This window comes from Oenanthe melanoleuca, chromosome 3, assembly GCF_029582105.1.
Source record: "Oenanthe melanoleuca isolate GR-GAL-2019-014 chromosome 3, OMel1.0, whole genome shotgun sequence".
NCBI classification, from domain to species: domain Eukaryota; kingdom Metazoa; phylum Chordata; class Aves; order Passeriformes; family Muscicapidae; genus Oenanthe; species Oenanthe melanoleuca.
In genome coordinates this window covers 102,586,672-102,609,209 of record NC_079336.1, presented here as the reverse complement: position 1 = coordinate 102,609,209, position 22,538 = coordinate 102,586,672, and the positions used below count along the sequence as shown (strand labels likewise).

General features: G+C 39.7%; 4 protein-coding genes across 10 annotated transcripts in view; 3 read left to right on the top strand and 1 right to left on the bottom strand.

The window, feature by feature from the left end:
- The window catches only part of SLX4IP (SLX4 interacting protein), an 87,229-nt gene extending 86,800 nt beyond the window's left edge, over positions 1–429 (bottom strand). Inside the window, exon 1 of one of the 5 annotated variants that reach the window (XM_056486363.1) lies at positions 354–429. The gene's annotated coding sequence lies outside the window, so the exon portion shown is untranslated. Of the gene's footprint in view, positions 1–33; positions 301–353 lie in introns of those variants that run through there. The other 4 variants (XM_056486362.1, XM_056486365.1, XM_056486361.1 and 1 more) reach the window with 4 other exon arrangements.
- LOC130250574 (uncharacterized) lies at positions 237–4,628 on the top strand. 3 transcript variants are annotated; one of them, XM_056486368.1, is made up of 4 exons: positions 237–414; positions 1,397–1,420; positions 1,871–2,100; positions 3,684–4,628. In XM_056486368.1, exons 1-3 carry the CDS (start codon positions 330–332, stop codon positions 2,077–2,079), a joined length of 318 nt encoding a protein of 105 aa, XP_056342343.1. In that variant the 5' UTR covers positions 237–329; the 3' UTR covers positions 2,080–2,100; positions 3,684–4,628. The 3 variants fall into 3 exon arrangements, with proteins under 3 accessions (XP_056342343.1, XP_056342344.1, XP_056342345.1); XM_056486369.1 differs by lacking the exon at positions 1,397–1,420; XM_056486370.1 differs by lacking the exon at positions 1,397–1,420 and having other exon boundaries at positions 354–414; positions 1,875–2,100.
- On the top strand, positions 3,731–4,130 carry LOC130250575 (uncharacterized). The gene has a single exon (XM_056486371.1). It carries the CDS (start codon positions 3,731–3,733, stop codon positions 3,872–3,874), a length of 144 nt encoding a protein of 47 aa, XP_056342346.1. The 3' UTR covers positions 3,875–4,130.
- MKKS (MKKS centrosomal shuttling protein) lies at positions 4,108–9,065 on the top strand. The gene is made up of 4 exons (XM_056486359.1): positions 4,108–5,098; positions 5,567–5,742; positions 6,402–6,512; positions 6,958–9,065. Exons 1-4 carry the CDS (start codon positions 4,108–4,110, stop codon positions 7,396–7,398), a joined length of 1,719 nt encoding a protein of 572 aa, XP_056342334.1. The 3' UTR covers positions 7,399–9,065.
- Positions 9,066–22,538: the final 13,473 nt, after the last annotated feature.

Genomic DNA, 22,538 nt, shown 5'->3' with positions numbered 1-22,538 from the left:
GTGAGGAACGGGACAGCGCGACTGAGGCGGCACCTGAGGGAGGCTCGGTAGGAGCCGACCGGCACCGCCGCCAGAGCCCCGGCTGTCCGAGCATCCCCTCAGAGGTTTAACCGCGGAGAAATGAGGGGCTGGAGGCCCAGGCGGTGCCGCAAGAGCCGGGCAGCACAAAGCGGCCGCCCCCTCCTCACGCCGCTCCCCGGCTCTGCCCTGCCCTGCCCTACCCAAAATGGCCGCGCCCGCCGCCGCCGCCCGCCCCGCGCTGCCCGCACGCAAAATGGCCGCCGGCGGCCGAGGCGGGCCCGGGCGCTGAGCGACGCTGAGCCCCGCTAATGGCGAGCCGGGAGGGGCGGCACCTCCGGGGTCGTGCGGCTTCCACTTCTGCTTCCTGCCGGGGCGCGTTTGAATGTGTGGGGGGTGAGTGAATCCGCGTCTCCCCTGGGAGGTTTGTCGGCTGCACCTTGCTCGTTCTCTCCTCCCAGAGTGGGGAGAAGTGTCAGGTGCGCCGAGCTCGGTGCGGGCCTGAGGGAGCCGCTGCCCCCTCAGCCGCCCGCGCTTCAAGGTCGCGGGGAAGGAGGAGGAAGAGTTTGTGAGGGCTCCATGGCCTGATGGAGGAGTGGTGGTAGGGCGGGTTGCACCTGTCAGGGGTAAGGTGTAGGAGCATTTCCTCTCCGGGTTGCAGCTTTGTAGCTGTGAAAAAAACCTGAAGTTTATTTTTTGGGTAAGAGGTAAAAGTTTACTAAAGGGCAGTAGGAGACAAAGATAATAAAAGGTTAACGGCTGGGTGTTTGGCATTTCGCTAAGAGTACACCTGTTATTTCGGAGACACCCTCTTTACATACTTTTTTATTGCATTAACCTACTGCACATTTATAAGCAATTATGCATATTTAAGCTTTTCTCTATATGTTTTAAGTACTGTTTAGCACGGTTCTTTTCTTGGGTTGCTTTTTTAGAGCAAGCGCATTTTTTGGTTGTGGTTTTAGTTTATTTTTATTATTACCTCCAGCTTGGGCTTTGGTTCATACTTTCTTTAGACTGTAGGTGTTGATAGTAGTAGGAGTCTTTATTAGGCATCTGTTGGATGTTATTCTAACTAAACAGGCAGCTTAATTGCTACAAGCATAACTATATCAGCTATTTTACTACTATGTCTAATAAAAATTTATTTTCAATATTATATCCAGCATCTATTTTAATATTTGCAAAAAGCCAATATTATAATATGTAATTATAACATAACTGCTTAAACCAGTGAGAAATTTTCATAAAAAACTTGAGTGTAGGTGCAAAATCCCATGGAAAGTAGTTTTTTCCAGTTTCTTGTTATATAAGGATTAATTTATTACTCTCTTTTAATTACTCTCTTTGTAATGATGCCGCTTCTGAATACCACAAGGTGGTCAGACAAGGCTGCACAAAGGTAAAGTGGTGTCAGAAGCATCACACCTTGCTTTGCCTGCAATTTAAAAGCTCTGTATTCCCTTAGGAGCTCAGCTATTCATTGAATTTTATTAACTGCAGGGGGGGAAGGTGTGTTTTGAACCTGCTTTTGGGCTTCAGATATTTACCATCTGAGCAGTGGTGCTTGTAATTAGATAAAGCTGTGTTGCTTTGTTGTGTTTAAGATTTAGCCTGCCAAAGCTCGAAGCAAATGCAGCAATTAACATTTCAAAATGTCTGGATTGAGGTTATTTTTATTTTTTTTTTCTTAGGTTCACAAAGTAAGGCTTTTTGTTTAGTGTTTTAGTCATCTGCTGCACTGCAATTAAAGGTATTAATGTTCAGCTTCATCTGTTCAGTGTTGTTATTATAGAGTAAGAAAAAAAGGATTTCTAGAATATGTTTAAAATAATAAATTATCTTTACCTAGGTAGATGCCAGTTTGCAATGAGTCTTAAAACCTTCTGGAAGGACAACAAAGTTCTGATTATTATGGGAACTGGCCTGGGGCTAGTGCACTGGGGCTGGTATTACTTGAAGTCCAGTCCTATTTTCCAAGTGAAGACAGAGAATTTTGTTCAAGAACCTGGGATTCTGACGTTCATGATGCAAAGCGAACGCAAAAATAAAGAAAAATAGCATTAGTACTTTGATTTTTGGGTAAGTTGCCTAATTAGTTGTATCTGTGTTGTTGAGGGAGAAGATTAATTAATTGAGAATTTTCAGATACAGCTTTGGTGTTCTGACTTAAGTCTTTCAGAGTTTTATTCTTTGCAACTGTGTTAATTTTTTCGTACCTACAGAGGCTAAAAAAGTGCATCATAAATCTCAAAAATTACTGCTCAATCTCACATGGTGGGATCAATTAAGTGAGGGTATTATCTGTCTTAAAAGATATTTTAAAACAAGCTCCAGTAACTTCAGGACAGTCATCAAACTTATGACTGAATCTATAACAGTGTCCTTTCAGGCTTAAAACTGCCCAGCAATAATTGTGACTGTGCATAATAACATATTCCATGTTGGTAGGCGTGATGATTACAATAGAGAATGAAACAAAATGAAGTACAAGTGTAAATACTGCAGAGTTTGCATAGAAACATCAATAAACATTGATTTAAATTTTACTGTTTTAAGAACTGGAAAACTTTTTTTGTGGGCATCTTGAAGATAACTTTGTTTGAACCAGATTTCTTCAAGTTGATTGAGCATCAAAAGCTGCTGTTTCTGTTGCCTGGCAAGCACTGCTCACTAGGTGTGTTCTTTTATTCTTGAGTAAAATCAGGTGGATATCACTGTATTTTTGGTACTTCAGTGAAGTTTTTTGGTAGCCTGTTACTTGTAGCAGGATAGACCAGTGGTCAGAATTTGAGTTATTAACAGGTATAATTGATGCACTCTCTAAGTTTGTAGTAAAATGATATTAGTAGATTTTTCTCAGTTAAAAAGCATTATAGAATGTTTGGGCCAATTGCCAATTGAGGTTCAACAAGGCCCTGCTGCACTTGGGTCACAGCCCAATGCTGAGCCACAGGGAAGAGTGGCAGGAGAAATTCCTGGGAATGCTGGTGACAGCAGCTGAACATGAGCCAGTGTGTGCCCAGACTCCTGGGAGTCCTGGCCTGGACCAACAATGGTGTGGCCAGCAGGAGCAGGGCAGTGATTGTCCCCTGTGCTCGGCACTGGTGAGGGGCTCCACCCTTCAAAGAGGACACTGAGGTGCTGAATGAGTCCCTAAAGGACAGTGCTCCTGTGGGGAGGGGCTGAGGGAGCTGGGGGCCTTCAGCCTGGAGAAAAGAAGGCTCAGGATAACCCTATTGCTCTCTACAGCCACCTGGAAGGGGGCTGGACTTCAGTCTCTCCTCCTGAGTAACAAGTGCTAGGACAAGAGGAAACAGCCTCAGGTTGCACCAGGGAGGTTTGGATTGGATATTAGGAAAACTGTCTTCACAGGAAGGGTTGTCAAACACTGGCACAGGCTGCCCAGGGAGGTGGCTCAGTCACCATTCCTGGAGGTCTTTAATGGATGCACAGATGTGGCACTTGGGGACACGGTTCAGTGGTGGCTTGGCAGTGCTGGGGTAACAGCAGGACTTGACTTTAAAGGTCTTTTCCAACCTAAATGATGTTTTGATGCAATATTTGTCTTTCTGTGACTTTTTTTTTGGTGAGAACTAAAATAGGTCGAGCTATACAATTATTTTCATAAGATTATTCTAGTATCTTTCTGGTTTTTATTGTAGGTATAACTAAGCTTGAAGATTTTCATCTGTGACTGTTGCCAGAAAAGATGAAGAAAACTACCTGGAATAGAAAGAACTTTCTGCTTGTAGCAGGACTGTCACTTATAGGTGTCCATTTGGGAAGCATGGTTGTAAACTATGTTGCAAAAAAGTCTGCTCAATCTCAATCAGAAGCTAAGAGATCATCCTGAATGAAATAGCTTCCTGCTGTCACTATTTATCAGTTTTGTAACATGATTAAAGCCTTGTTTTAAGAGCTCTGTCATGAGTAGTTTCAGGAATGTTATATATACTGTTTCACACTGAAAATAATAATCCTTACCAGCAAAGAATTAAAATGTACTACTCTTAAAAGTGCAATGAATTATTGATCCAAGTAAAAATGAAATGTTTTGTTGGCTAGAATTAAAACCTTACCTTCAAAATGTCTCGCCTTGAAGCTAAAAAGCCTCCGTTATTTATTAGCGAGCCTTTAACTGGAGATGCAGTGAGTCAGTCACTGTCTCTGCTGAGTGGAATATTAAAATCTTCCTACGGTCCAGCTGGTCGGCTCAAGCAGCTCCACAATGGTGTGGGGGGCTGTGTTTGTGCCACTTCCCAATCCTCAGCCCTCCTGGGGCACCTTTCCATCAGCCAGCCCGTGCTGCGTGTGCTGACAGCCTCCGTCCGGAACCACGTGTCACGGTTCAGCGACTGTGGCTTGTTCACTGCCATCCTTTGCTGTGGCTTCATTGAAAATTTCAGGAGCCTGAATGTTGCACCTTTTACTGTCGTTAAAATTAGCAAGCATCTTCTGAGTCTGTGCATGGACCACCTGAAATCTGAGGCTTGTGGGTGCCGGGTGTCTGTGGATTTTAGCAGTGTTGGGACTCTTGTTTGTTTGGTTCGTAGCATTTTAACAAGCAAACCTGCTTGCATGCTTAATAAAACTGAAGTTGATCATCTCACCTCACTGGTTTTAAAGGCTTTTATATTTACTGTTCCATGTCATGTTGAGACTAATGCTGTTTTAGGGAAGTGTGTGATAATACCTGTGAAAGGTAGAAGAGTTATGGATTCTAAAGTTCTTCCTGGACTGCTGATAGAAACACCAGAAATCCAGTTGGGAAAACCACTTGCTGTCAAAAGGACTGGTTCAAACACGATCAAGATTGCACTTTTCAGTGTGTCCATGTCAGGTGATGGCTTTAACCCTGAGGAAGGAACTATAGTGGTCCACCACGGAGTTTCTCTGGAAGTGTTGGAGCTGAATCAGTTGCTTAGTGTGGGGAAGCAGCTGGTTAAGGATGAGGTGGGCCTTGTGGTGTGCCAGAAGGTGATGCATCCCTCCTTGAAACAGTACCTGCAGGAGAACGGTGTCATCGCTGTGGACAGGGCTGGGCTGTGTCTGATGGAGCCCCTGGGCCGCATGACAGGTAACAGCACAGTTCTCTGCTCCACACCTGGAGTTTTCAGTGTGAGATGAACATTTACTGGGGTGGGCTCATTGCAGAGGAAGGAGTCTCTTATTTCTCTCTGTAGTTGTTCTTTCCTAGCCTGAAAACCATTTTTCAAGGTGAGACTGGTCTTCTGCAGCCCCTGATAGTGGCATACCACAGGTGTTATCACTGCTTGCTGCATGAGGGGTGTCCAATTCCAGTAACTTTTTTCAAACTGATTCAAGGCAAATGAAACAATTACTTTTGTTTTTATCTCAAACTGCCACCAAGTCTTGCACTTTTATGTGTTTGCTTCTGTGATTTCCTCTGTGAATTGAAATGTCAGGTATTAAACAATGTATGTAAGTTAAAAAGCCAAGAAGAATAAAGTTTATGCTTTATGAAATGCATCAGCTAGCTGTTCTGATGGTACCACATACTGTTTTCTCTCTTTTTAATTGACAGGTTCACAGCCTATAGCTTCCATACATTCATTGTCTCCTGGCTGTTATGGCAGTTTGAAAGATTTGTGTATTGAGAGTTTTGCTTCAAAGCATTATCTACATCTGATTTCTGAGAACACAGTTATCTGCAGCCTGATACTCTGTAACAGAAGTGAAACAGCATGGGATGAGTTGAAGGTCAGTAAATTTTCTTCAAATCTTTTCTTGGAAAGTCATGTTTTTAATGGAAAAAGAAAACACTGAGAAATATTAAATACATTGAGCTTAGAAACATCAGTTCAACATTTTTTCAGTACATAAATTCAGTTTATTTGTTTCTAGAATTTCAAAATCCTTGAAGTACTCATGTTCATTTAATGCCTCTGTTTCAATACAGGAGATTGTTTAGGGACAGGTAACTTTTTCACCTGTTCTTGAGGCCAGTACTGGATAAGTATTTTCATTACATTCTATGAGAACATTAAAATCAAAATTACCTAGCAGAAAGGCAGCAGCAACACATACAATGATAGTCAAACATTGTTTTGCATTGAACAGTTGATTTGGAAATGCCATTGATACTGATTGACTTTTTATTTATAGCCCTGTTTTGATAAAAGAAGGATTTAAATGAAGCTTTTTATTTCTGCCTTTCCATAGTGTGGACAAATAAAGACAGTTTGTCATTAAATAAACATGGTCTTGGAAATCCCTCAGCAGCTTTATATCCACAAGTTATTCAAGTTTATGGAATCTGCACCAGAAACTATTGAAAATTTTATTCTGGTGTGTTTTTTCAGTGGGCACAAATCCTGTTAATTGTGGTGTGTCTAACAAGAATTTCATATGATTTTCAGCGTGTCTGTGAAACTGCAGAACACGTTTTACAGTTAACAGTGAAGGAACCTTTGGCATTATTAGGAGGGGGCTGTACAGAAACTCACCTGGCTTCATACCTAAGGCACAAGGTACGTAAAACACAAGAGTTATAAAGATGCTTAATATAAACAAGAATTTGTATAGAATCACTGCAACAGTGTCTCTTTCTAGATTAATGTGGCATTTTTGCTAACTAGTAATATAAAATAAAAGGGTCTATTTGAAGCATTCAGTTTTAATTATATCTTTTAACCTTAATGCTATTTGTATACTTGTTGATCTTTCTTTAGGTATCCATTATAGTAATTGCATGTTTCTAAGTGTTGAAAATATGTAGAGTTTTTATATTGAAAGATGATAATGCAGAACTCTGCTTTGACTCTTTCCTACTGTGGGGTAATCATGACTTAAGCATTTTTTTAGTTAGAACTGAACCATCTGTTTCGGGGGGAAAAAAACCAGCAGTATGAGACAGGTTTAAAATTATTTTTGTAAAACAGTGTTCTAACTTTGCTGTTCTGGTTTCTTTTTTAGAGTTCTATTTTGCCTGCCAGCACTTTCAAAGACCTAGATTGTTCTCAGACACAATACCAGTTGGTTGCTGAGGGGTTTTGCCGTTCCCTGGAGTCTGTAGCTCGCTCTCTGAGTCACGATGGTGAAGATGTTCTTACAGATATGGTTTATGGACACTGTTGGTTTGTTCCATCAGGTTCTCCCTGTGTCTCAAAGTGGTCAGATTTAATTTCAACATGTGGCTGTGGGATGAATGGTAACACAGAGGACCTCAGCTGGAGGTTTTTGCAAGGCCAGTCTGGCTCTCCTGTCATACAGGGCTGCCCTAAAGAGCCCTCTGTAAAGGTTTCTGACCTCCTGACCCTGGATTGCTTTGCTGCCAAGTGCAGTGGCCTGCAGGTAGCTCTGGAGACAGCCAACCTGATTTTGGATCTTTCATACATAATTGAAGATCAAAATTAGTTCTGATCCTTTGTGACTTGTGTTGTATAGCAAGACAACGCTGAATTGAAAGCAGGATAATGTATAACATATTAAAATACTTGAATAGGTTAGAATGTGGACAGCAGACAAAAAATTTAAATCCAACAGTCGGCCATTGAATACTCTTCTCATTGTTAATCTACTGTGCTCTCAAGCATTTTCAAATGTTCAACCTGTTCCCTCTGCATTAAGGGAAATTTTGGATGTTGGTTAGCTCTGTGGCATCTTCAAAGGAATGGGAAAAATGGATTCACTTGCTGAGAAAACGTTATGTATTGAAATTTATACAGTCTCAGCAAAAGCTGTGCACATTCAAAGAGACTTTTATATTGCAGCAGAATTTTAACACTGGTATTTTTAATTTTGTAGGTAAAAAAGGCTTAGCATATTCCTTGAGCCACTTGTTTTTAATTTTGTTCTGAAGTTTTTGTCACTGTATACTGTATGTATATGCAGTTTCTATTTCTAAACGGCTGAAAGATTTTAATTCATATGTGTAATTTATTTAACCAGCTATAAAAACTCAACTTGGAGCTCTTCAGGTAGTAGGTAGGTAATAGAAGATTTGAAAAGAAATGACAGACTGGGTGGAAAAAGGTTTTGTCAAGTGGACCTTGATTGTCTTCTGTGGAGTACAGGGCCAGTCTATAATGAAGTTTCTATCATTTAAGCAAAGCTGCAAGAAATAATGTCCCACTTACCATTCAATTAACTCTTTGACTGTGCATGGCTTCTTTTAATGAAGTAAGGCTTTAAGCTGCTCAGACTTGTTTTGATCTTTAAATAAGGCTGTAGACTGAATGATCAAAATTTTTTCTCATTCTCTGCTTGCATGCAAGATCAAAAAGGGTGTTAGAGTTTCTTACTTAAGCTCATTTTCTTTGCCCCTTTTCTTCTCCCTCTGTTTTGAGTCACAAGGGAAAAATTATTTATAGTGTGTTTCCAGAAAACATCCATGTCAGTTGTAGTCTAGTCTGCTTATTTTTTCTCCTGGTCTCTTAAGTTTTTAATATATTTATTTACTGCATATAAGCAGTAGAATTGTTATGTGTAATTCAGTTTTGAAATATGTAATTAAAACCACATCTTTCCAGACTTTCTGTACAAAGTCCTTTTAATTTTAAGAACATAAGTAATCATTTTCTCCCTGGGAAAAAAAATGAAGAGTTATTTAAAGTTCTTTATCTTTTTATGACCTGAAATGATTGCTTCAGTGCTGTAAGGCATCCTTTGGGGACTTGTTCAAGAATGTTACAAGGGTTGAGAATGGAGGCTGCTGAATGCTGGTTAGTAAAAAGGCTGCTTTTATATCTTGATCCTCCCATATGCCATGAACTATATGAAAACATCAGGAATAATGAAGCCAAATGATGGTGCATATCTTAAGGCACAGAAGAATCTTGGTAATACTTCATCTAATTATGATTCTCCAGCTCAGAGTGCTGAATTATACTATTTTACTTCCTATAATAGCAGCTTGTTATGCAGTGTGAAAATGTTGAGTTTAGTGACTACAGCTGTGAAGTGAAAATTAAAACAATATTCAAGTAGAAGTAGTTGTGAGTGTTCTTTTGTCTTGGTATCTGAAGGTTGAATCACAGGTCTTGAATCAGAGCTGACAATGGTTTTTATTCTCCCCCAAAAAGCCACAGATTAAAAAACTGGAAAAATTAAATTTAGTTTTTGGTAAGTAGCTAAAAATTCATTTATACCTGAACTAAATTTTTTTTCATATATAAATAATTTTAATATAAATGAATTTTTGTCTCTTACTGTGACTAAAAAGGATAAATAAGCAGCTTGCTCTTGTATTTATGGACAGTGTAGGTTCAGTTCTCAGTTGTACTACAGTAGGCTTGAACCTTTCATGTTTAGTGTTGCCTCATCTTTAAAGAATAACACAGTAGGAATGCAACTTTTGATACTTTTTAAAATCCAAGTAAAAAGAATTTTTACTCAATCTAACAGCAACATAAAGTAACTTTTTTGAACTTTCATGTTCTCTAATAAAATTTGGGTGCAAAAATGGTTTGGTTTCCTCGTGTTTTAAAGCTGACAGAAAGAAATGTCCTCAGTTGTAATGCCTCTGAGAAGCCACTATGGTTTTATTCCTGTTCCCCTTGGCATTTGAAGTTCAGTGGGAAAAATTAGCATTACATAAGTATTACGAGACAGGTGTTTTCTGATCATGACCTCAGTCATGTCTGATTACCACAGATTGCTCAGATTAATTTAAACTTTAATAATTCTAGTGATAATGCACAAGAAGTACAAACATTGATTTCCAGCCTTCTCAGCTATGTTTCTGCTCCAGGACTATAAGGAGAAATAAAGAAGTGCTGATAGGCTGATCACTCAGGTCAGCATATTTAAGAAAGAAGCCAGTGTAATATAATTGCTCCTCAGTTCAGTATTTGTTTGGTATTTCTGCTCCTATTTGATACTTAAAACTTCAAAGTGACGACCTGAAAATTCTGATTAATTAGGGGATCTTCATTTCTATTTATTGTGACCTATTTCAAGCATATGCACCATTAAGTGTTATTATTTTGGCATTGGTTAAGAATGCATAATACCTATTTTTCATTGATTCTGTTTCTTATTTGTGAATTTATAGTCACTCTGAGCCATATCTGAGATCTTTTTCTGTCTATTCTCCTATCTATAAAATGGGAACAAAGATTTTTGGGTGAAGAGTTCTAAGATCCAGATGTGAAGTGAAAAACTACTTGCTGCACAGGAACAAAGAAAGAGATATTTTAAAATAACTCAAATCCTTGCTAAAATATTAGAGCATTTCATTAAGGGAACTTGGATCAGAATTTATGTAGACTGCTTTAATTATTTTTCTTGGTAAAACACCACATTTTTTTATATTGAACCTGGATGCATTTTTCTTGTTTTCTGAAGTTCCAGCAACAGTACATCACTGTTGCTACTAGTAATCTGATTTATTGCTTTACATCTTCAGTACACACACAGAGGGAAATGTGACCTTAAAGCTGTGTGCAGGAATGGTTGGAACTCAAGATCAGCAATGTCAGACATGTCAGCAATCCTTACTGTGTTGTGCCTTCAGAGTCTGTGCTCTGCTGTTCAGAGTAGATGTTCACATGATGCTAATCCTTGAAGACAGGCTAGAATCAGATTTGTGACTTTGGGAAACCTAACCTTACTATATTGGTAGCACAACACTGGTTCATTGGTTTAAAATTTGAATTTACTTTTTTTTTAAATTCAAGTGTTTGGGCTTTTTTGGGCTGAACAGCCATTACAGTGTTAGATCTGTCCCAGGAAGGAGACTATTGATTGCTGTCAAAGCTTGTAAGGAAAATAGTCCCTGGAATATCACAAGCACAGCAGAGCCTGTACAGAACAATTCACCTTACCCAAAACCTCTACTCTTGAATTTTACTTGTGCTCTTATTTTGCCGTGCTGGTTAGCAAAATTTGGTATTCATCACCTTTTCAGCAGTGCCATGTGAACTGAGTCATGTAAGTATTACTCTTCAATCTTAGAAAAATCAGTATCTTTGAGTCAGTCAGTCATAGCACTTGAGCTGGATCTGCATTTATTGCTGTTCTGAAGATGCAGGAACAGTCTGACTTTATTGCAAAGGGCTTGCCTCCAGCATGCTTACAGTCTGCCAGCCAGACTTTTTGAGAAGCCATATTACAATGGTTATTTCTAGAATATTAGTAACTTTTATCCATTATTGTAAATACCAGTTATTCCTATGTTTGGCAGTGGAGACAAGTTGCACAGTACCAATAAATAACTTTTTGACCAGTAACACTGTGATCTTATTAAATTCTCAGTTAAGAAATACCTTTGCTTTTTGTCTGTATGAATTGCCTGGTTTAAATACGTCTTGCACATCATAAGCTCAAAAGCATATACAAATTTATTCTTAAATGTAGTCACAGTGTGTATGAGTAGAGCCACCGTGTTATTATTCCAGGCACTAATAAAATTAATTGCACAACAGGTCTCAGGATTGGGCTGCTTGACCTAATCATTAAACACATTTTATTTTCATACCATACTGCAAACAACTTTATAAATTTGAGCTTTTAAATCTACTAGCAAATGAAAAGCTCTTATTCAATCTTTTATCATGTGCCTGGAAGGCCCCAGCTGGGTGTGCCTGCCTTCTGCAAACTGATTACTAGTGTCCTTGTTATTTTCTGTCAGGACAACATCAGCTCTCTTCAGGTACATGTTAAATACACATTAAATACTAGCTGCTTATTATTTTAATACTATTGTGTGATGTCTGCTAAGCATTTGTGTGGCAGCACTGCAATGTCAACAGCTATTCCTTATTGGTAAGCTTTTTTTTTTAATAAACCATTAAATCTTGTCTCATTTTCTTTAAGGCTTTATGACATCAGTAGACTGATATGTTGTCCCTGATTTAAAAAAAGAAAAAAAAAAAAAAAAAAAGTGAGGTTTGGGGAAAAATGAATTCCCTAATCTCTGGTAATGATTCCAAAGGACCCTGAGTCACCATTTATGTGTGGGCTGTGCTGGTGGATTGTGCACATGGGCAATAGCTGAATGTTTTTTTCAGGAAAAACTGAAAAAAAAACAAACAAAAAACAACCTTATACCTTCAATTCTTGGAAGACTTTGTGACTTTAAGAGCCAGAAGCAAAACTATTTCACCATCATTTATTACTCCTTGTGACTAATATTCCTCCAGCCAGCCACGCACCTGCCCAGCTACTTGCTCACAGTTCAACAGAGGGAGAAAATGGGATGAAAAACCTCCTGGGCCCAGATAAACCTCTCTTGCCACGTTTCCCTCTCTTTTCCCCTAAATCCCTCGCTGCCAAGTGGCATTTTGCCCTTTTTTTAGGTGTGTTTAAGGAGAGCTGCTGCAGGCCTGGGACAGCTGCTGGAGCCAGGGGGGAGCCCTGAGGCACCTCACGCACGGGCCGCCATTTTGAGAGCCCTCACGGAGGGTGTGGAAAAATCTCTGCATTTAATGAAACCTGGAGCCAGGGAAGAGCACTAGAGCTGTCAGCAAAGCCTAGCCCTGGGGAAGGTGCTGGGGAAATGGGGTTTTTCCTCGTGCAGTGAGTACTTCAGGAGGGACAGGCACCCTGGGGATCAGCCAGCTGGAGTGCTGACCTCAAAAAAGGCACGGACAAAGTAAAACCTGGACAAAGAAAAACCCAGCTTCTCTTTGACAAGGGTGATATAAAGCTGATGGTTGTTATCCAGGGCAGCTGACAGTGACAGGCTGCTCTGCCCCCTCAGAGATAAATCCCAGGGACCCACCTGTGGAGAAACAAGGGCTGAGGGACTGGGGAGCTGCCAGGATGAAGGCACTTTCTGGGAAGGCTGAGATTGCTTCCCAGCATCTTTGAAAAGGGAAACAGCAACACTTCATGAGGGAATTCCGACGAGAAGACACCTACCCACACCCATAAAAGTCTCCTCAGGCGTGGTCTGAGTATGTGTATGGGATAGAGACAGGATTGACCCATGGCCCCTCCATCATCACGTGTGCTGCAGTCCATGAGATGACTCCAAAAAGTGAGTTTTTAATACGTTTATTTGCATCAGCACTGTGCCTGTGAAGCAGGTAGTTGTGTGACATGGCTGTCTGTCTATGCCAGCCTTTTCTCTCTTTTTTCTGCTTTCCATTGCTTAGTTTTTAAGCAAGCAAGGAAATATTTCTCCTGCAACTAAAAAAAAATAGAACAAATTCTTCACTTGGTTTTGCATACCTTAACCCTGGTATGCTGTATTTATTCTTTGGGATTACCAGCAGAGGTGAGGAAAGGAAAATTAGGTTTTTAGTTTTTAACCTTAGTTCTTTTTGGGTATTTAAAATCATGATCCTAGGAAGCATGTCCTGGAACAGCCTGTCCCTGTATCCCTGAAGTGTCATGTAGTTGTGATCAGCATTGCACTGACTTCCATGCTTTGTGTTTGACCCAGATATCTTTGCTGAATCAGGTTTGAACTGTCCTGTCATGATATTTTACTTGTAAATGTGGATTTGTCCATAAATCATTCTGGTTTGTTCTATGAATTGTTTGGTCTGGTCAGTCAGATGTGTTAATATCCTACAGCTGGGAGCATTTCTAATTGAAAGTTGTTTTCAGCTGAAACATGGCTATTCTGGTAGTAGATAATACAGCTGAAGATACCCTGGCTGTTTCTTACCTTTGAAATTAACTAGTTAGAAGAATATAATACAAAATGCTAAAAAACTGGAATACTCAAACCTTAATCCAGTCTCTTTTTTTATTGGTATAGAGTGAGCCTTTCCAAAGAACTCATCCCCAAAGCAAGCTGCAGAGAAATTAGTTTAGATTTCTAATAACAAAAATCACTCTTCAAAACCCTCCTTTGGATACTGAAATATTATAGCTTCAAATAAAATTTATAAAAGTGGTATGCACTTTATGTCTTTGTGAATGTAAAATCCCTTCAAGGAGTTCTTTATGTGAGTGTTTCACAGAAGAGCAGAATTCTGAGGGGAGTGTAAGTGCACTTGTCCTGGTTTTAGGTGTTAAGATGATCTGTTGCATCTGTTTAATCAAAATGGTTGCTAAATGAAAAATCTTTCTAAACCTGCACGTGAAACAGCAGATGTCACTCCAGTTTTTAGCTGAGCCCAGAGAAGGATTTGCTTCACTGCAAGAATAACTCATGCATGGCATTATTGCTTTGGTTTAATATAGTGTGCTAAGGAATAGATGGAATAAATCACAGAATTTCTGAGATCAGCTGATGATTGCTGGAGTAAATACCAGGGAAATACTGTGTTTCTGGGCTGTCTTTATTTGGAGCTGTGCATGTTGGCGTGGGGTGGAACCAGTTTATGAAGGGCTGTGGGCAATGAGCAGCAACACATGTTGCTTTTTAAGACAGTGGATGTCTCTGTTAACTGAGGAGAACATATAGTTGTATGATCTAAATGTTTTAAAATTGTATTATAATTAAGTTCATTTTAAGTGAACTACAGAAAATAATCTGAAGGAGCAGTTTGTTTCAGTGTTCTCATTTTTGTCATAACAGTTGTTGAATTTATAGCAAATTCATATAGGAGCCCAGAATGAAAGTTTTAAGTTTCTTGAAGTAGTGCTGATTGAAGTAGGCAAACCTTGTGTGATTTTATATCTACTGTGTGTTGCAAAGTTTAGGCCAAAATTCTTATGGCAAAGTGCAAAATGAGTTTCCAGAACACAAAAAGGAACATAAGCATCCACAAATGCCACAGTAGGTTCTGTGAGTACTCAATGCAACCTTAAGAATGTGGGTTTGCTTGGATTTGCACACTGGTAGGGGATCTAAAACCTCTCTTGCTACTGACCCTTAAGACACTAGAGTAGAAAGCAAGGTTATTTCTATATCATAGGTTATTTCTAGTTGTTTAAAACCATGACTTATGGGCAGAAAGTCATTCAGAGCTACTTGTCTCTGAATTTTTTGCCTGTAGAGAAAGGAAGATGAAATTGTTAATACATTGCAAGAAGAAACGAAAAAAAACATTTTCTGATTTCAAAATGCATTTTAAGGGAAAAAGAAGTAGTTCTACCTCTGCAAAAAAAAGAAGAGGTGAGTTTCCATTTTGCTGGCAGGAATTTTGCTTGAAGCTTTGGACAGTGAAAAGTGTTGCAGAAAATTATTTTTGTAACAGGTTAATATGAAATGTCTCTTGAATGTGCATACCAGCCTTACAAGGATGACTTGCAATATTGGGAAATAGGGATTTATTTGCCATGATGCTTTTGGTCACACCTAGCAGTTGCTGCAAGGTGCCAGGCAGGTGATATTAAAGGACTCAAAATAAAATACTTATCTATATTTATAGCTTCAGATAGAGAATATTTGCCAGCCTAAGTGATGACTGGCAAGGCCAGCAGTAATTGTAAGGCACAAAATCAATTCCATAGCTGTAACAAATACAGTTTAAAAACCAGCCGTGAAACACAGAGGAGAGTGGATTTGGAGCCACAGGCCAAGAGATTATTTCTCTACAGGGTAGAAAGAAAACACTGAATTTTATCATAATTGTGTAGTCAGGCTCCCTGAATAAAGAATTAGATTGACGTTTTCAGGTAGTAAAAGCATAGATTTTTTTGGAAAGGACACTATGATCTCAACTGTGTGTGTGGTAGAAAGAATACCTGGACAAAAAAATCAGTTTATTGAATATATAAGTTTGAGCTTCATTGGGTAAAGATGGGCAAACTCTGTCCCACATGCTTGTCACTTGTGTTCATTAATGTTTAATCAAGAATTCATCTAAATCCCTAGCCAGACATGCTCTTTAGTTATCACATGAACAAAAGATTGGCCCTGCTCAGGTCTCTGGCTATGGGCAGAAGCTCCAGCTGAACAAGATGTTTATCTCTATTAGGGACAAGTCACTTAGCTGAGAACTTGTGCCATAGTGAAACACCCAGAAGCAGAAACTCTGTGCTTCAGCCTCTTCCTGGCAGAACCCTCAGGGACACCTTGGTAATGAATAGAGTGGACAAAATTATCTCACCAGAAGCTTCTGGGTGTGATGAATCTGAAGGTCTGTGTGGTTCTGGTTTTTGTCAGTGAGGCAGGCTGTGCTCTGCCTGCAGACCTCGAATGGGGAACCTGGGGATTTTGTATGGGAAGTGCCTGTCTTCCAAAGAGCTCCAGCCAGATGGTGAGTGTGGGATCTGCTGCCTTCCCAGAGACTGCACAAGCACTCACTGGTTCCTTTTGGCCTTGAACAGCGTGCCAGGAGGTTGTTGTCATAGTGCCGAGTACTCAGCTTAGCTTGGAGGAGCTGGAGTTGATGAAATTCTGTCCTTTCCAAAGAATAGTGTGCTTATTTTTATTGTGATTGTCTGTGTTAAGATTTTTTTAGCCTCCTTTTCTTTAAATCGTGGGATCACAGTGACTTGTAAGGTAAGAAAACATGAGAATCTGATTTTATTCCAATTTTTAAAAATTGGAATATTCAAAATTTGGACCAGATCCTAGAAATACTGTTTTGTTTTGGTTCTGGGATATGAAAAGGTGTCATTTTCCCAACATTATGTTGAAAATTTGGCCTGTTTCTTGACACTGTTTGAATATAGGAAGGACAAAATAAGTTAGACCAAAAAGACCATTTTCTCTGCCCTCAAAAGACAGGAGTGATGATGAGACACAAAGTAAGCACTCTCTCAGCTGAGATACAATTATCTTCATTCTCTACAGTGCCCTTTTAAGTGCTGAGGGAAGAACAGCAAGAACTCTCTGGGACTGCTCTTTTAGCTTCTAGCAATCAGCAATTTAAGGACTTCTGTATCAGGCTGCATCTGGATTGTCAGTTTTAATGGGCACTCACAGGGTGATTTCTCACTAATGCCTAAATGTGAGTTTCTTTAGGTTTCTCTTTATTTGGAGGAACTAAACTCTGGCTCACAAGAAAAGAAGACAAAGCAAACGTACTGAATTGAGATTTCAGATCATTTTCAGGAGTCCAGGGCTGAACCTTTCTGTGTGAGTTTTAAGAGCAGTGACCAAAAGCCTTGGTGAAATACTGATGTGGCAGGATGAGATCCAAAAGTGTTTATATGAACTGTCTCTGAGCCCTTGGGTCACACTTTAGTGACAGAGTTTCAGACTCTGTTTGGTCAGAAGAATATGAAATCATGGAACTCACTTTTACCTGTGTTGGGGACAGAGCAGAGGGCTGAGCTGGAGAGCCAGAGAGATTTATTGCACAAAAGCAGACAAAAAAGGTGAAAGAAGTGCATGTCCTGTTCTTGAGTTCTCTAGGTGTCCCTATTCTGCCCACCCAGGCTCAGTGCCATCTCTTCTGGAGCTCCCAGCATCAGATAGTAAGTCATGTTACAAATTATTTGAGAATAAAAAAGAGATTTACAGGTTAAGTTACCCAGGGCACTTCATAGTGGATGTGCTCCAGACTGGGCTTATTCTGTAATAGCAAGTATTTAAAGTGGTTTATCTTCCTGATGTCTAAAGGGTCCCATTGCTCTGAGTAAACCAATGCAGTAAGTTGTTACAAGCATGCAAAACACAGATTAAAAAATAAAACTACAAAGCACAGGGCAGGCTGGACAAACCACCTGTGATGGAGTAGTGACCTCTGTGGCAGGAGCAGCCTTGAATCATTCATAATGGGAGTGCTGCTAGTGAGAGACCATGAGCTCAACCTGAGCCTTATGAGAGGAAGACATACATGTTTATTTCTGGGTTTTATTAAAAAAAAAAAAAAAAAAGGAAACAAAAAATATTCTTCAGCCAGAACTGTCTGCTAATAAAAGAAAAGGTAGATAATCCCTACAACAGGGCAAGTGTAGGGAGATGTGGCTTCCTGATGGGTTGGAAGAGGAAGCCTAATTTAGGATGCTGTAGGTCACACCTTAGGTGGGAAGGGGTGGTATTTGATCTTTAGTCTCTTGAGTCCTAAACTCAAGTCTTGCCTACAGAGGGCCTGAAATTTTCTACTTTACATCCATGTCCTTATGAATTAAAGAGTAAGTGTTGGTTTGATCTGGGCATTTGGGATTTGGCAGCTTTATATCACAGTTCTCCTATACCTGTCTGTGAAGTTAGTACTGAAGTCCACACTGCATTAAAGGTTGAAACCTTTGAGATGCCCTTCATATTGAGGATGAGAGATTCCATTCTTCTAGACTTGGCTTCTTTTGCAAATTGTTAGACCAGGGAAACCATAGAGAGAAAATCTATGCCTTTTGCTGAATTTATGCCTGGAGAAACTATGCAAATCAAAGAAAAGATTTGCTGCTCTGCTTTTCTTCCTCAGCTGTTTGTATCGTTTAACACTTTTGTCAGCTGCAGATGGGCAACAAGTGAAGGACAGAGAAAGTGGCAGGTGTTCAATCCTTCCAAATCCTATCTGATTTTAGTAAAATAATTTTTTTTAAAAATTGAATTTGAAGAATTTGGTTGCTATGATAAAGCTAAGTCATCAATTATTTGCTTTGCTGCAATGCTGTCATGGGACTGCAGGCAGACTGCTGTGGTAAGACAAGCACCTCAGTCCCAATCCTTTGGTTTAATTTGCACAAAGCTCTTGTAAAATTTGGAATGTTGGTAAAGTTGGGTAGCAAATGTACATTTTACATTTCACTTAGTTGTGCACATACCTATTTCCAGATCAGCTTAGGCCTTAGCAGTGTTTCTCCCTTAGTCCCAGTACACCAGTGAAACACTTCAGTATTGCTTATATTGGTAATATAAAATGCACAGAACATGGCTGTTGAACTTGGGTTCTCTAAATATTTTAGTTCTGGCTGGTGGATGGGAACAGTGAGACCAAAGAGGTCAGAACCCCCTGTGTTCTGGCCTGTCTCTGTGCTTTCATTGCTGAGCTCCAACAGTTTAACCCACAGCCCTTAATGCACTAAAATACTACTGAGCTATGAACTGGGGATTTCAGGAGCTAATTTGTAGATATTTCAGTCCATTGTGTGGTGGGTGTGGGTCAGCTGTTGAACAGATGTCTTTGAGCCATTTTCCATGCCAGCAGTCTGTCTGTCCTTCATCTTTCTACTTATCTCCTTTGGAATAAACAATTCTGTTCTCAGTGAGCTTCTTTTGCTTTGCTGGTTTGTTTTGGCCAAGGATTGTTTTTGGAAAAGAGGAGCCAGAGCAGTATAAAGTCGGTTTTAAGCAAACCATTATGACACTGTAATATTTTGCACTAATATTCAGCTGTTGGCTGTCTGTGTGGTACACAGTGCTCCAAGGAAGATCTAGCCTGGATAAACAAGGGAGGTAAAGCTGGAGAGCTTTTCTTACTGAAAGCTGTTTATTTGGAGCTATATTTATAACTGTTTTCTTTAATAAATACCTCTGTTTAGGAGGTACTGTTATGCCATATGTTTCAACAAATCTCGTCTCAAGCAAGTCCTGATGGATGAAAAACATTTTATGAAATGTCTAGTCTGTTGGGTTTTTTGCCTGAAAAGGGTACAAGTAATATATGAAGTCATGCACAGTGTATCCAGATGTTCTTCCAAGATGTGCCCAAAAGCATGGATTTCTCATGGTTTTAAAAGCAGAGAAGAAAGAAATCCACTGCATTGGTCTGTCCAGTATGAGTGCAAATAGCTCTTTCCATATGACAGTATTGGATGAGTTCCACCATTTTTTTCCTAAGGTCAGGTGAGTGTACTGCTTTTGGATGACATGCACTATTTCTTTCACTCAAAATTTTGTATCAAGGACAGGTTGGATGGGGCTCTGAGCAACCTGTTTTAGTGGAAGATGGTTCTATCCATGGCAGGGGAAATGGAATCAGATGGTCTTTGAAGTCCCTTCCAACCCACACCATTCTGTGATTCTGTGAGTGTTCAATGCTTCTGTCATATGCAGGATAATAATTCAGCCTTGGAGCAGTGCTATATAACATGCAGTATCTGACTACTCCTGGCTAAAGCAAATCAGAAATTAGAATCATGGAATGGTTTGTTTTGGAGGGGCCTTAAAGCTCATCCAGTTCCAAGCCCTTTGCTGTAGGCAGGCAGGGATGCCACCCACTAGATCAAGTTGCTCAAGAACCCATTCCAATTTAGTCTTGAATGTTTTCAGGGATGGGGCATCCACAACTTTTTCTAGACAACCTGTTCCAGTGTCTCATCACCCTCACAGTAAAGAATTTCTTCCTAAAGTCTAATGTAAACATGTTCTCTATCAGTTGGAATATTTTCCTCCTCGTCCTAGTCAAAAGTCCCTCTCCAGCTCTCTTATAGTTCCCCTATAGGTACTGAAGTGCCACTATAAAGTCTGCTTGGGCCCTTTTCCAGTCTGGACAGCAACCCACCTCATGTAATCCATCATTTGTTCTCTGTTTTAAAATATGTGTTTCCATAATAAAAAAGTCTGGTCTCACTTCAGTAGGTGCTTGTTACTGTGGTTCCACACTGTTATATTTGCATGTCGATCACAATGGCAGTAGAGGGTCATGGACTCTAAGTTCCATCAGAACTCATCTCACATTGAGTCATTTTGACCTCCTGTATTTCACAGGTAAAATCATCAGGGCTGTGATGTTACAGCCAAAGGGACACAATCTCCAAAAGGCTTCAGCCATTATCTTTATAAAAGAAACAGCAGCATTCAGATATCTGCACTCATCACAAACTGGTTCAAAGCAAAAGCCACCAGTCATCTCTGACAGTCATCCCGTGGTAGGCTTGTGGTTTTCTAACTGCTTCCCACCCACTCACAGCTCCCTGGTGCTGTGACTCAGCTGCAGGAATGCTTCTGTGCCTGGCCTCCAGCTAAACGTGTCACTGTGCTGCTGTCAATCCACATGCTCTTGTTCCCATAGATTTGGGCTCCTTGGAGGGAGCTCTGAGCAGGGCGAGCCAGGGAAGCTCTGCACAGGCTCCTGCTCGTCCTGTGAAAGGGAAGGTGTTGGCTGGTTCGTCCTTGCTGAGCTTCCTGTGTGCTCCAGCCTCTCTGCTGGCTGACAGGCTGTCCCTACTGGTTTTTCTCAGTTCCCTTGTTGCTGGCAGAGCCAGAAACACATCGTTTCCTCTGGAAAAAATCAGCACTCTGGCTCTCCAATTCCTTACATGTTTTCTCTGTGTGCACTTCTCCTTTGCCAGTGGCGTCAGGGTATCTTATCTTTGTAGCCAATCCTGTACTTTGGTGGTTTTGATGTTTTCTGTATCAGTGTGTTGTGTCAGTAGAATCTCAATGGAAAAAGAAGAAAACTGTCTATATTTTCCCTGAATAATTCATTCCACCAGCTTTGTTCATTGAATATGGGAATCTGGAGGGCAGAATTGACAAAAGTCAACTGTTAAATCAGCTCTCAGAATCCAATGCTATAGTCAATAACCTGCTTGCAAAAAAAAAAAAAAAAAAAAAAAAAAAAAATTCTGGGAAAAATATCTTTTTGTTACTGAAATGTTCTTGTAATGAAAACATTGGATTTTTTCACAGAGAAGAAAATAAAGTAAAACAAAATAGCAAAGTCCTTTTTGTTGCTGCTGTTTTAGTAGCACAGAGCAAATGAATGTTTAACATGAAAGGAAATATAGATAAGATTAAAGTAATCATTAACTAAACCAGCTTCACTGCAGGAACTTGATTGGATCCATTAGAGATTATTGCATTGTGATATCTGCCTGGTTAAAATACAGTGAAGCACTACTTGATCACCCAAGGATATGAAGAAAATAAGATTACTGCAGGGGTTTTTGAGGAATAGATCTGGTGCTCTGTAATTTGAGCATTTAGACACTTTGAGTGGGCTCATTAAATTAAAGGTTGCTTAATAAGAGAGAGCATGAAGTGGCTGCCTAAAATTACTATATAGCAGTTACAAGGATTTTTAAGAAATATATTCTATAGGTATATTTGAAGGTAATGGAAAGTTTTGGTATAATTCTGTTTAAAATTCAAGTAAAACTTGTGGAGAACAGAACTATATAGAACTAGAAGGAATATCAGATATTGCAGGACACAGAATTGCTTTTACCTTTCACAGGACTCCTTAATGTGTTTGGTCAAGTAGTTCATCAAGAGAGTTCCAGGCTTAGCCAGCCAAAAGAGGGATGGGTTTGTTTGCTGGAGACAAAAAATACCAAAGTAACCTCTGCTACAGTCTGGGCTATTGGCTTTTGTTGTGTTATTCTATCTTTAAATATTAAATATTTTAATACAGATATTTTGTAAATTCAGGGGGAATTCTCTGTTCAGCCAGCTGTGCACAAAGACACAAAATTTCTTGATTTTCATCTTCAGGAATATAGAGATTTATGGGCAATCACAGAATAAATTACCAAGATTTCTGGCCCAGTGATTTGTTGGAGAAATGGCTGCTGAGCCTTCTTCAGTCTTTATTTCTTACAACAATGTTGCTTCTGCTTTCAAGATTAATCCAACCTTTTGAAGTAAAATTTCCAAAAATACTCTTTGTCAGTGATCTTCTGAATTTAGACATATTTTTAAATCCTGCTGTTTCTTTTCTAAAATAACTAAGGGTTTTTGTCTATATTTTGTGACTTTGGTAGTTCCCATCTTGAACCTAAATCAATGCCCTCCTTTTTTTTCCCCTCCTTACATTGTTCTGGTTTTGTGAAAGACATCCAGAAGTATAGAAAGCCTGACAGCATTCTTAGAGCTC

Coding starts and splice junctions, on each gene's coding strand:
- LOC130250574 (XM_056486368.1), top strand. CDS start 330: ATGGCGAGCCGGGAGGGGCGGCACCTCCGGGGTCGTGCGGCTTCCACT. Junction 415..1,396: donor CGCGTTTGAATGTGTGGGGG/GTGAGTGAATCC, acceptor GAATACCACAAG/GTGGTCAGACAAGGCTGCAC. Junction 1,421..1,870: donor TCAGACAAGGCTGCACAAAG/GTAAAGTGGTGT, acceptor ATCTTTACCTAG/GTAGATGCCAGTTTGCAATG.
- LOC130250575 (XM_056486371.1), top strand. CDS start 3,731: ATGAAGAAAACTACCTGGAATAGAAAGAACTTTCTGCTTGTAGCAGGA.
- MKKS (XM_056486359.1), top strand. CDS start 4,108: ATGTCTCGCCTTGAAGCTAAAAAGCCTCCGTTATTTATTAGCGAGCCT. Junction 5,099..5,566: donor GCCCCTGGGCCGCATGACAG/GTAACAGCACAG, acceptor TTTAATTGACAG/GTTCACAGCCTATAGCTTCC. Junction 6,513..6,957: donor CTTCATACCTAAGGCACAAG/GTACGTAAAACA, acceptor TTTCTTTTTTAG/AGTTCTATTTTGCCTGCCAG.